This window comes from Lygodium microphyllum, chromosome 3, assembly GCF_053477565.2.
Source record: "Lygodium microphyllum isolate KBCC chromosome 3, Lygodium_microphyllum_v1.1.10, whole genome shotgun sequence".
Classification (NCBI taxonomy): Eukaryota; Viridiplantae; Streptophyta; class Polypodiopsida; order Schizaeales; family Lygodiaceae; genus Lygodium; species Lygodium microphyllum.
In genome coordinates this window covers 4,271,424-4,283,990 of record NC_141137.1, presented here as the reverse complement: position 1 = coordinate 4,283,990, position 12,567 = coordinate 4,271,424, and the positions used below count along the sequence as shown (strand labels likewise).

Below are 12,567 nucleotides of genomic sequence, written 5' to 3'. Positions count from 1 at the left end.
TATAAGTACTAGGTGAGTGTTTTTAGTTAGTTCCGATGATCTGAATATTTACCATGACATGATCGTTATTCGGTGAGGGTTTTGGTTTGAGATTACCCATTCTGATGGTATGTGCCTGCTGGCGTACAGAGTAAACTGATGACTGTGTTCAAAAACCTTTTCCTATTTTCCTATTTTCTAACACTAAATCACGAGGTGTACAATACAGAGTAGTTCATTTCTTCTAAGATTTCATGTTATAGATCATTCTTTGGCCTTCAATGGCTCGAGAATGCTCAACAAAAATGGTCTACAGATCATTCACTTTGGCCTTCAATGGCTCAAAAGTGTTCAACAAACGTGGTCAGCATGTATAACTGAATTCAGTACACAAGTGAAGCTCCCACATCCTGTATCGGCTCAAATGCAATTAGAGATGATATTACAACATCAGGACCTTCGGCAGAATACCTCTGTATTGAGACTTAAGTTCAGCTACATAAACCTGTTGTTCAAGCTATGCCATTGCTTTACCTTCTAAGTCTGTACAATATTTACCTTTACTTATGTAGCAGCAGAACCCTTGCATATGCCGTCTAGACACTGCCTTGACGTTTAGAAAGCTGATCAAGTGCCTGCAACGAGAGACAAAGCCAAGTTTATCCACAGGATACAAATTGTTGTTAAGGACCACAAAATGAAAGATTCAGAAAAGCTCACCTTCTGTGCGGCGAACTTTCGAGCCACAGTTTTCAACTCATGTTCACCACACCCAAGGATAACTTGATCCACAAGGGCACAAGCATAATACACACCAGACTCAAGTCTGCATTGTATATCAACGGATAAGCTTCTTTTATCACAATATTGGCTTAGCTCATCGACTGGATGCAATTGAAAAGATCCAGGTTCTGGTAGCGGCCCTAAAAATTGTCTTAGAATCTGAGAACATAAAACCAGATTAGCAGGTAGTATACTTGGTAGCGGTGAATTCAGAGGTGATTTAACATGATTCTGATTCTTTTAAAATCCTTAAACATCCTGCTAAGCTGTAAATTTTCTAAAATGCATGTGATAATGCGAGAAATAGTGAAAGATCAAGATCTCTATCATTTTTTATATAGAAAATCATGTTTTGTTGTGCATCATCTGCGCATTATTTGTGTGTGAAAACCACATCATAGTAACCTTCCAAACTGCCTCAGTATCGAGGTCGGAATCCAAAAAGACAGCAGCAGCTAAGGTTGAAATAGTATCACCTAGAACCTGTTTGTGGACACACCGAAACATTTCACCTTTGAGAACCTAGTTCGTAAGCCAGACTATTTGCTATATCCTCACCCACGAAACTTTCAAAACATACTACCTTTGGAGCACATAGGCCAGAGAGACCATAAGCAGGTATTGGTTTGCCACCTTGTCTTTCTTTGTGCAGTTTGGCTTTAAATAGTAAAATGCTCTCTCTTTCAGAAGAGCTAATGCCAGGCAAAAATTCATCCAGCTCAAATTTCGCAGCAATATATGCAAGATTTTCTTTGTTTATAATAGATTGTTTCATCAAATTCATGTTGCCCACATCAAGGGACTCATATGTCATTACAAGATGCTTTGTCACGAAAAATGAGAGTAAGCTGTCCCCAAGATAAGCTAATCTGCCAAAGTCTAGCCCACCCTCTGGATCTTCACAATTGTAAGCAAGAGCCATGGATATAAACTTACAGCTTTGAAAGCAATATTTCAGCTTCATCTCAAGGTTAGAAATGTCAAGCGACAGTGACTTTGTTTTTTGTGTGGCTGCTACTTTTAAACAGAGAGTCTTTGCCTCTGCAGCCGAACTAGGATACTGAATTGGCACCTTCAGCCATGAGACTACTTTAAGCGAATCAATGGTGCTTCCATTTAATATGTAAGACCCAATAAGTGCCTCCACCACATCCGCCAAAGTTTTTTCAGAAATTCTTTGCTTCTGTATAGTTTCTAGTTGTGCTTTTACATCTGCTGCTATTGGTCCAGGAGGTATCCACTCCCTTGCATGGAAAGGTTCATTCAACACATACGAGGCAAGCCCACAAGTTTTTGCGTACTGAAAAAGCTTTTTGTTCTTCACAATCTCATGTACAGTGTCGCCCAAATGAACTCTGTCCAATGACATATCATTTAAGAATAATGCAGCTGCACATATAAAGGTCAAAAAACTGTCCCCAAGAAGCTCTAGTCGTTCATATTTTAAGTAAGTATTATATGCCCCACATGTCAGAGATTCTTGAACCTGAAAAACATTAATACAAAATACAAGTAGGCTGTAAAACTGCAAGGCAATTCCCCGGACTTCTTTTGACATGATAGCTCATTCAACGTTTACCTTAAAAGCAGAAATAGGGACACCAATGCTATCTCTTATTTGTACAGCTAAAAGTGAATTCTCCAGGGCACACAACACAGATGGAAGCCGGAAAGCTCCCCTCCATAAGCATCCTTTCACGCCAGGATGAAGAATACAGACTTCCGGAGGTAGCATTATCCTCCTTACTTTTGTGCTACACCACATCTCTGGTGGTGCATGCTAATATTAGTGAGATTGTGCATTCTACTTAGTAGCGATAAAACTCAAAAACTTCTAGAGTCTAACCCCATTCATTTTACTTGGAAATGCAGAATTAGCATACCTTGTTGTCCAGAAGGCCGCTGCAGAAAGTTGCCTGCTCGTGATAAGGTATACCCAACAAGCAACGGCTGGGCAGCATAGTTGAATTCAAACCCAAACCTGCTCTCATATAGACTTCAGGTCTCTTAATCAAAAACTATGACTTTGCAGGATAGAAAAGGGCAGAAATTTGACTTGGTTGCATTCAAGAAGTACCAAAGAATTCAGTATCAAATGAATAAAAAGTGACCTAGATATTATAAATATGGCCTCAATTACCATCAGTAAATCCTGAATTTCATGCTTTAAAAATATCAGGTGCTTGATGTTAATACTAGACCAAACTGAATGGTTCATTAACAAGGAAAACAGCAACCACAAAGAAAAACCTTCATGGGGAAAAAGATAGCAAATAACTATAGGTGCCAGCAAATATATATCTGGACTTAGTAACCGGCTATTGTATACACAAGATAGAGCAAATGTGCACCTGTTTATCCAAAAATTGGAATATGTGGTGCAACCATCCAATCCCTCTATCACACTCAATCCTGTAAGCTCTCTAGAGATCCCTACTATAAAGCAAGGAACATTGCCAGGCCCATATGTTACCAAAGCATCAATAAGTTCTTCTTGTTCATAGTATCCAGACCTCAGCCTTACGCTTTTCCTTTCCAAGAGATTATGTGTCCAGAGGTCTACTTCCATGTTCTCAACAGGCCAAGTAACTGAGCAAGGTATGATATTTCTTTCATAATTAATGAGACTCCTTGCAGTATGCCAATCAATCAGATCGATTGCAGCTTCACAAAAAGATTCTGGTCCACTCTTAAGTGGCAAAACATAATATCCTTTTGCCTCATTTTCCACTAATTCGAGAGATTTTTGAGATGCAGATCCTCTTTTGAGCACAACCTTAAACAGAGAAGTATTGAATTCTTTCATTGATAGAACCTGGCAATACATACACAAGAACTTGCAGGTGAGAAAATGAGTGTGACCTTTGATGTGCTTCTACAGGAAGCAAAAGTAGCTTTGTTTTTGTGGCTAAAGTGCTGTATTGCTCATTTCTGAGACAGAGCACCAGTATGGCATTAATGTGGTCAAAATGTCAGTCAAATACCTCTTTGAATATTCAGAAAAGAAAAAGCCACTGATGTGACATCGAGACCAGAACCGTCACCTTAAACAAAATTATAAATCAACAGAAATTTATATAAAACATCTAACAATAATTAAAAGCAAGAAAAAGTAAATAATAAACCCCATGTTCCATTGACTCCTCCCAGTTCCCACTAAGTTTGAGTAGTTAGGAGGTTGCTGGTGTGTCTGTAATGAGACTTTCCTTGTGGGCTGATATTATTCAGCTACAGTGGTCAGTCTTGTTGGCCAAAAAAACCCTGTATGATGTATGGTTGCGAGAGAGTGACACTGATACATTGGATATTTTGTCGTGTTTCCATATAAAAGCAACAAATGTTGCAGCAAGGTTCCGTTTTTGGTTACTCTTGAAGGCATAGATGAGGTAAGTGATGATCAGGACTCTACAACTTCAAAACATACCAGCTCCTAGAACAGCCTATGCTGAGCTGTCTTAGGTTCCGAGATGAGCACAACATAGTGAGAAATGAAGAACTCAACTTTTCAAAGTGAATATTATAAGGATTCTTGGATCCACACAACCCAAAATTCTCTCTAGGGTAAGTGTTCAAGCTGTGGACCTTTGAAGAGGCAGCAATGACTCAATTAACACTTCATCAGGTCTTCCCGTTTCCTTCTCCACTTCAAGCCGAGAAGGTTGTGTTTCTAAATCTGGTGTGGCTTCCTTCCAGTTGCTTCTGCAAGAGATCTGCCAGCTGCAGTGGCAGACTTCTCAGATTCCCAAATTCAGAAGGCCTTCCAAAAGGCTACTACCCAAAAGTCTCTAGACACACGCCAGCAAGATCCAACATATTGCTTGACTTCAGTTAAGACTGAGCAAGCCTTCAAGAAGACACACGACACTGCTCTTCCAGAACAATCCATTAGCAGTCTAATAAAAGACTGAGTAGCAAAAGACTGAGTAAACCTTCAAGAAGACACACAACATTGCTCTTCCAAAACAATCCATTACCAATCTAACAAACCAATTTAGTACTATTAAGTTGCGCACATGTGAAGTGCAAGTCAGTCAAGTCATGGTGATAGCCTAAGTACCTCAAGTGAACAGCAGATGAAATTGGAAAAAGTGGTGTAAAATTATGCTTGATAGGTACTCATAGGTGCTTGGTGTCAGTTTGGGTCTAGGCCAATAACTGGGCCATTAAAATGTCCAATGCTGACATTGGGGACTAGGCATTAATTGATTAATCAATGCTAGTCCTAGGCCAATTAATGTTTGAAACAATTAAATGCACCAATGTTCCATATCAAAAATCAAAAGATCAACTCAAGGACACTGCTTTCGTGTCTTATAATTAGGAGTGTGTGCATGTAAGCATGACACTCCAAAACTCTGGAGTCAAAAATCACATGCTGAGTACCAAAAAAAGTATCAAACTAGGTCTTCCGAGGGACCACCACAGTCAAACGCTAATCGAGAATGTACACTGAAGTATTAACAACCTTGATCCAAAGGCACTCCTTGAGCTCTACTGTAAATAGCATAGAGCTTGCCATGTTCATCACACTCCGGTTCCTACACTCTATGACTTCATTTTGTGAGGGGGAGTTGGTAGAGGTGAGTTGGTGTGAAATATTGTGCTCTTGTAGAAAGTCAACAAACTAATAAGAGATAAACTCACTACCACCATCACTCCTCATACAGCTTACACAATGACCCATTTGATTATACACCAAAAGCACCCATAATGAAAAGTGGGTGAATGCATTGGATTTATACTTTAGAAAATATACCCACATTATCGCGAAAAATCATCCACTATCAAAAAGATAGTACAGCATGCCGTTAAGGGTGGCAATGGATGTCAACCTACAAAGATCAACATGAATCAATCGTAGGGATACCTCATCTCTGTGTGGTATGCAGAGAAAATAAACCATGGTCTTGTATTCTGAATTGATAGGCAAGACAAACATCCTTGGACTTTTAAGGCGTGGAAGATCCTCAACTATCTCACGGTGTTGCAGCTAATAGAGCAAGTCATATCCAAGATGTCCAAATCGATAGTATCGAAGATGCCCATTGTTCATAGACTCCCATGTGGTGGCTAAAGCCCGGAAGCAGTCGAACTCTGAGCCCTCAACTCGGAAAGAAATTGCACCATCATGTAGAGACCACTAGGTTGTGCCTCACAATGAGCAATCACTAAACCAAACTAACAATCTATGATCTCGATTGTGATCGCCGTAAAAAAAACTGCTTGTCTCAATTAGCAAAGCTATTGAATATATAAAAATTCACCCAAGCTTGGGGACATAATAGACATCCCCCAACAAAGCGAGATCCTAGCCCTCATCAATATCAAACTTGACACAACCTAGACTATTGATCTTGATCAAGCAATTATTCCCGCACCGAACATTCCCAACTTAGGGGGCTCAAGGAGATAAAAATATCCTAGATAGGGATATCATACGACAAGTGGCTTTACTATCCGTGATTCGGATAGGAGAGGATGAGCTTGATCAAGTAAAGTAGGCCGGTAACTTGCAAATGTGGACTAAGCTCCTAGCCTCGAATGTCTCTAGAGATCCAGATCTCGTGTCCAACAAACCAATCAAACATGCCCTCTAGATTAGAAAACGAAATGGTTATGATGGGACTGACTGGTGGCAAAGTGAGTCTTGCCTCACCACTACCCCTGATCTATAATTATCATTAAAATGGCCAACCTTATGATAGAATTGGCAATCGAGAGTTCTCTTGTGACTCACTAGCTTAATTTTGAATTTTGGTTTGAGTTTCAATTTGATTTTGATTTGGATTTTCCTTGTCTTTTCTTTACTGTCCCTTCTAAGAAGAAACAATGGAAGCCCCCTCCCCCCCCCCAAAATGAAGGATGCACTATGATCACTCTGAAGCTAGGTCAAAGTGCTGAAGTAGTGAGTGAAATTTAAGGAGACCTTACTTCAACTCCACTATAGCAAAGGTATTTCTAGCCTTCTTTTAGCGGACAGTCTTGTGAAACAAAGCGTGGATCTCGTTGGGGTTCCAACCCCTAAACAAGGTTTCATAACTTCTAAGAATATAGTACATATCTCATCACATTTCATCAAGTGACATAGTTAGACCCATTAAAAGCATGCTTGATTGATGAGAACAAAGAACTACGAGATGATTGAAAAGAAGTGTCAGATGGATAGTAAAAATACGAAGGGAAATAGGGTGGGTAGGCACAAGTACCTGTAGAAAAGGCATGAGGACTATCGAACCTTGCACAACTATCACCTAATACACAATGACATAACTAGATCATCCACTAGGAATTGCTACGATGGCAAACTATAATATCAACCGATCCACACGTAGATAAGCTTAGATAGGCACTGCATGCTATGAATATCCCAAAGATGCATAAGATTGAGAGCAAATCTCCCTCGAGGATACATGAGCATACCACCTAAAAGTGAAGGTACAATGATCTAAAAAGTTACGCCTATGTTTAAATAATCCTTGATGTGGTGTCTGATATAGCATATGGTAAAACCAGCCTTCCTACTCGGAGAGGGTGGTAGTGGCTTAATTATTTAACAATTACAACAAGCATAAAAACCACATAGATTGAAAATGCACACTTTACCACTTTAATCTTGAACAATAAACAGCCTGCTTGCCCCAAAACTGGCGTCCCTTGTGGTATTTCTTTAGCTTGTATTGCAAATGGATGGGGTATAACTAAGATTCTCAAATCTCCTCCACTAATCCAGATACCTCTTACTGTCAAAACTTATCAACAAGCCTTCAAACCAATTTGCCCCTTGGTTTGCTTCAAGATTGGCTTTCACCCTACTCCTTAAAAGACAAATTAAGCTCCAAATCTAATATGGGCTAGCTGGCCTCTTGAATCTCCCAAAAATTCTTTAATTTCAACTACTGGAATTTAAGTCCTAAGCCCTCAATTTGAGACTCATCCCAAGGTGGCTATCAAACCCTAATTTCTTCTGTAAATTAGGGTTTGCAAGAATGATTAATTGAAATCTCTTACTTTGATAACTTAAGCTACTGAAAAATGTTGAGGAAAGTTGAGAAATGGTCGGAGAATGAGAGAGAATGATATATAGATAGAAAATTTTCAAAGTTCCATTGCGAGAGGCTAAAAAGCTACTGCCCCACTCAAACAACCATGAAAGTTATCAACTACACCTTAGTATCACCAGAAAGGTTACTATCCCCTCCTCTATAATGTTACCTGCTCCAGAATGACTTTGGACTGCTGTCACCTACACCTAGAGAGCTGCTAAGTGTTATCACCTACTATAGGATTGGTTCTAGTGGCTGCAAATCACATCAACAGCATATCCTTGCTCTCTAACAATCTCCTTTTCCCACAATGGTTAAAATAGAATTCCACTATCCTCCCTAAAAATGTTTTTCCCACTTGCAATGGAAAGTTTTGCCAAGTGATAACCTTATAACTCCATTTTTCAATTGTCTAGCTTATTAAATCAAATTTTTGAATATTACCCAAAATATATATAATTTCACCAAGCAATAATTAAATTAACTAAACCAATTTGTCTTCCAAGTATCCCTAAGCAATTATTAGCCCATAGACCAGCATCAATTAATTAATTAATACCTAGTCTCTAATATCGCCATTAATATTTATGACCAATAAATTGATCTAGAACCAAAATCTAACAACAAGTATTGCCTAGTACTTATTGGGTATAACTTATTGCAACTTTTGCCTTTGACATCAACTACGATAATGCGTTCCACACTATTAAATACTTTAACTTACATCTCAAATGTGAAAGTCACATTAGCTCATTTGCTAAAATTTTAATTAAGTGCTAAGAAAAGCAATAAAGTTTCATATCCTCATGACATACAACGTATAAAAGAAAAAAGTGAATAATATAAATGTCAAATAGTAATGGAGATACAACAGAAGTAGATGAAATGGATGGGGCTTAAAATTAAGATATAAATTATATAGATATAGATGCATTAAATTGATTTTATTGATTTAATGATAGAACTTAAAATGAATATGCAAATATGAAATGTATTGAAAATAAAGCATCAAAATTATTTTGACTTTGAGAAGCATAATTCAAGAAAGGAAAAGTAAAATAAGAGTTATAAGAATTTTTCTTGTAATTCTTTCTACATATATTAATATAGAATAATTAATTGTTTAAGAAACCTTTTCCATAATCAAGATACTAAACTCTATCTTCCTCATAAACTTTATAAAAATGTTGCAAGAAGTAAAAATAAATAAGAAAAAAAAAAGAAAATAATAGACGCATTCATTAAGTAATTGTTCTCAAAGTTCAATTCTTCTATCAAGCTCTTCAATCTTTGCTTTATCAGCAATGATCAGCTTTAACTCCTCATCTATAGTGGAATAAGGTCTTATTTCTCCATGGAACTTAAAAGTATCTCTATCTAATCAAAATCTTACTGAGTAAGCTATGGAATCCACTCCTGCTCAATTCCCGATTTACACTCCGTTGAAGACTGAATTAATATTTTAACATATGAGAATTGATCGATTTGGACCCTTACATAGTAAACTCTAACTTCCACATAATCTTTTATCTCAATGTTGAATTAAGTAGAAGTTTAACAAAAATAATAAAAGAGTATCATAGAGGTCTTTCGCAAAAAGCTGTTTTCGAAGTCCAAGTCTTCAATCAAGTTTTTCAATTTTCTTTGCTATGTCAACAATGATCAGCCTCAACTCTCATCTGCAATAGAATAAGCTTCTATTTCTCCAAGGTAATCAAAAATATCTCCATTTATATCAAAACCTTATGGGACGAATAGTGAAATCCACTCCTACTCAATTTTTCGTATCTGCTCCTCTGGAGAGTACGTTAGCATAGAAATGCTCGATGTCATCTTTTCTTTGTTGTTTCTCTTTCAAAGATGACATTTCTAATCAAGAGCCTAAGTCTCTTCAATGAGTATCTTATTTCAATACCATGTAAAGAACTGCTTGACTATAATATACAAACACAATCATATGATAAATGGACAAACTAATAAAGAAACACACTTAGGATTAAATTAACAAAGAGAATAAATACAAAAGATAAAAAAAATTAAATAATGAATAAATGCAATGCTCAATGCAACAAATACATTGTACAAGGTGAATACTAAATCTCAAACTCCCATGTCTAGAGGACCAGATCAAAAAGTATGAGCTAAAAAGTGTGTCATACTTTGAAAAATCCCAATATGCAGCAAGCAATCTTTAATAATGTCTAATTACCAGCCTTAATTGTCCATGAATGATGGATAGGTCAACTCGTCCGATCCGTCCTATCAAGTATGATACGTGCGTCATGTCCAATGGCATTCGTTGAAAACTGGCCAACTATTCCAAGTGCCTATTTGTGACCATTTGGAGTCACTTTTGGAATAAATTCTAGGTGTTGTTTAAGCTTTCCTCTCCACAACACACATGTATATATCTCCAATCTCAATCTCTCTCTCTCTCTCTCTCTCTCTCTCTCTCTCTCTCTCTCTCTCTCTCTCTCACACACACACACATTTCTAGCAATATAATCTCTCCCTCTCTAATTTCAAATTCAAATTTCAAGCGCTCTATGTTCAAACTCTCTCTCCTCAAGCTCTCTAATCCCACTCCCTTAAGCTCTCCTTTACCATATCTCCACCCTATCTCCACTTTCAAACTCTCCATAGGCTATCCTCTCTATCATTCAAGTTCTTAATATATAAACTCTTGATATAAAGTTTCTAAATGTTTAAAGTGTATTATTTTGAGTCCCAACATTAAATTTAGGTTTTAAAATTACATATACATTTTTTTTCATCAAAAGTAGGTCCAAGATTTATTAGTGCGATTAGTGTCGTACTAATATCGAACAATACTAATCGAACGCCGTGCAATGCGACAATCCTAGCACCGACAAATGCAACTCTATAATGGCGAGATCAATGACAAATATGTCAATAGTGCATTAAAAAACAAAATGCAATAGTTGTTGATTTCGTCACAAATAATCGATGCAACTAATTAGAAAAACGCATCAAATATTATGATCTAGCAACACTAGGGATTATGCAAGCAAGAAAACGCAGCCTCCAACTAGCATTACATCTCAAAGCACAACAAATAAGCCAAGTAGTAGTAGGCGACATGGTCTGAAGAGTATAGGCAACAATCGCTAATTGGACAACTACACAGACAAGCTTGAAACCAGTTGACAACAGCAACAGAGAGCTTGACAGTAGACACTTGATGATGGAGAGCAATGGGTAGCATGGTAGCTTGAACTGGGATATCCTCCATAACGGAAAGTGAATAGCAAAGATAAGGCACCTATAACCAGCCAAAATGAAAGTAGAGCTGAGTGGTGGACAATATATCTATTTATAGATGGATGGATCCTCCAAAATTAAAGTTTTGCTTATGGGACAGTGACACTCTTAAATCACGTTTCTTTATAATGAAAGTTTGGTAATTTAATTGATTAAGCAAATTTTGGGACAGTTTTAAATGGCTAATTAACATAATGCATTTTATGCTTAAAAGACGCATACGATATGCACTAAATGCTTGCAAGCAACAAAGGAGCTCTAAGACCTTACTAGGCAATAAATCCTCTTGGACACCACTACAACATGCTGTCTGTAGGATGGCTAGCAAAATTGGCTGACCAACTAGCGACACCCATAAATATAGCTAATAGCTGCATGAAATCCAAGAAGATCGGCAATCTCACATTTACCTGTCACATGGCACTTGCCCTGTCTCCATAATAAGGTGCATTCATATTGTGAATGCCGAAAATACCCAAATAATTGACTAGAAAATGCATAAGTCCATCCGAGAGAACTGATTGCACCAACTATAACCTGAGAATGCTAGTCAAGGGGATGACTAATCTCTAACATCTCCTCTCGGACCCTAAACGTACCATAAGGCTCACAAACCTAAGGTGCAATTGAAGAACAACCTAAGAAAGCACCTTTGTAAACGAATCAACTTGTAAACCACATCAACAGTCTCATCCAAGATCTTCTCGGGAATGAAATGGTACTATATCTCAATGTGCTATACCTAGCATGAAACATAGCATTTTATGCCAAAGCAATGCAACTCTCACTATCACAATGAAGGGTCATAGGGGCTATTTGAGGGCAATCGAGCTCTTCTAGTAACCTTTGAAGCCACACTGACTCACTTATGATAGAAAAAGTCGCCCTATACTTGGCCTCTATGGAAGAAAGAGTGATTATGGGCTGCTTCTTGCCACTCCACGAGATAACACCTACACGCAAAGTAAAGTAATATCCTACCATTGACCTTTGTTGTTCAACATCTCTGGCCCACTGTCCAAGCCTAAAAGAACCAAAGACAAAACTCCAATACATGCTGGATAATGAATACCAAGATCAAGGGTCCCCCTCAAAAACCACAAAATCCTCATTGCAACCTTCCAATGAACCACCTTGGGTTTACTCATGAACCTAACCAACAAACGTATAGGAGAGCACAAATTAACCAGAGTGTTAAGAAGCCAAACCAAGAAACCAATCACTTACCTATGGCAAAAAGCATCCACTACCAATAAATGTGCATGAGCCATCGACTTCCTATTCAAATGGCCGATACTCATCTCGCCTACCACTTAAATGGTTGATTCTCCCCTCACCGCTCACATATGGTCTAAAGTCTCCGGAAGATCTACCGAGGCCGACTCAACAAGTGAGTCTGATGGTGAAACAATCTCCTCCTCCATTGAGAGTGGAGCCTCAATAGATAGGGGCTCTAAAGACACTAAAGCAAGTGTCCAAC

At 38.0% G+C, this 12,567-nt stretch overlaps 1 protein-coding gene across 4 annotated transcripts in view; it reads right to left on the bottom strand.

Annotated features, from left to right (window-relative positions):
• Window positions 1–217: 217 nt before the first annotated feature.
• LOC148038020 (endoribonuclease Dicer homolog 1-like) overlaps window positions 218–12,567 on the bottom strand; it is a 32,484-nt gene continuing 20,134 nt past the window's right edge. For all 4 annotated transcript variants that reach the window (XM_087668019.1, XM_087668011.1, XM_087668026.1 and 1 more), the window contains 7 exons: window positions 3,114–3,577; window positions 2,646–2,743; window positions 2,342–2,529; window positions 1,346–2,248; window positions 1,168–1,245; window positions 700–921; window positions 218–614 (listed from right to left, as the gene is read on the bottom strand). In XM_087668019.1, the coding sequence (XP_087524145.1) occupies window positions 576–614; window positions 700–921; window positions 1,168–1,245; window positions 1,346–2,248; window positions 2,342–2,529; window positions 2,646–2,743; window positions 3,114–3,577 (1,992 nt within the window). In that variant the 3' untranslated portion in view covers window positions 218–575. The remainder of the gene's footprint in view (window positions 615–699; window positions 922–1,167; window positions 1,246–1,345; window positions 2,249–2,341; window positions 2,530–2,645; window positions 2,744–3,113; window positions 3,578–12,567) is intronic.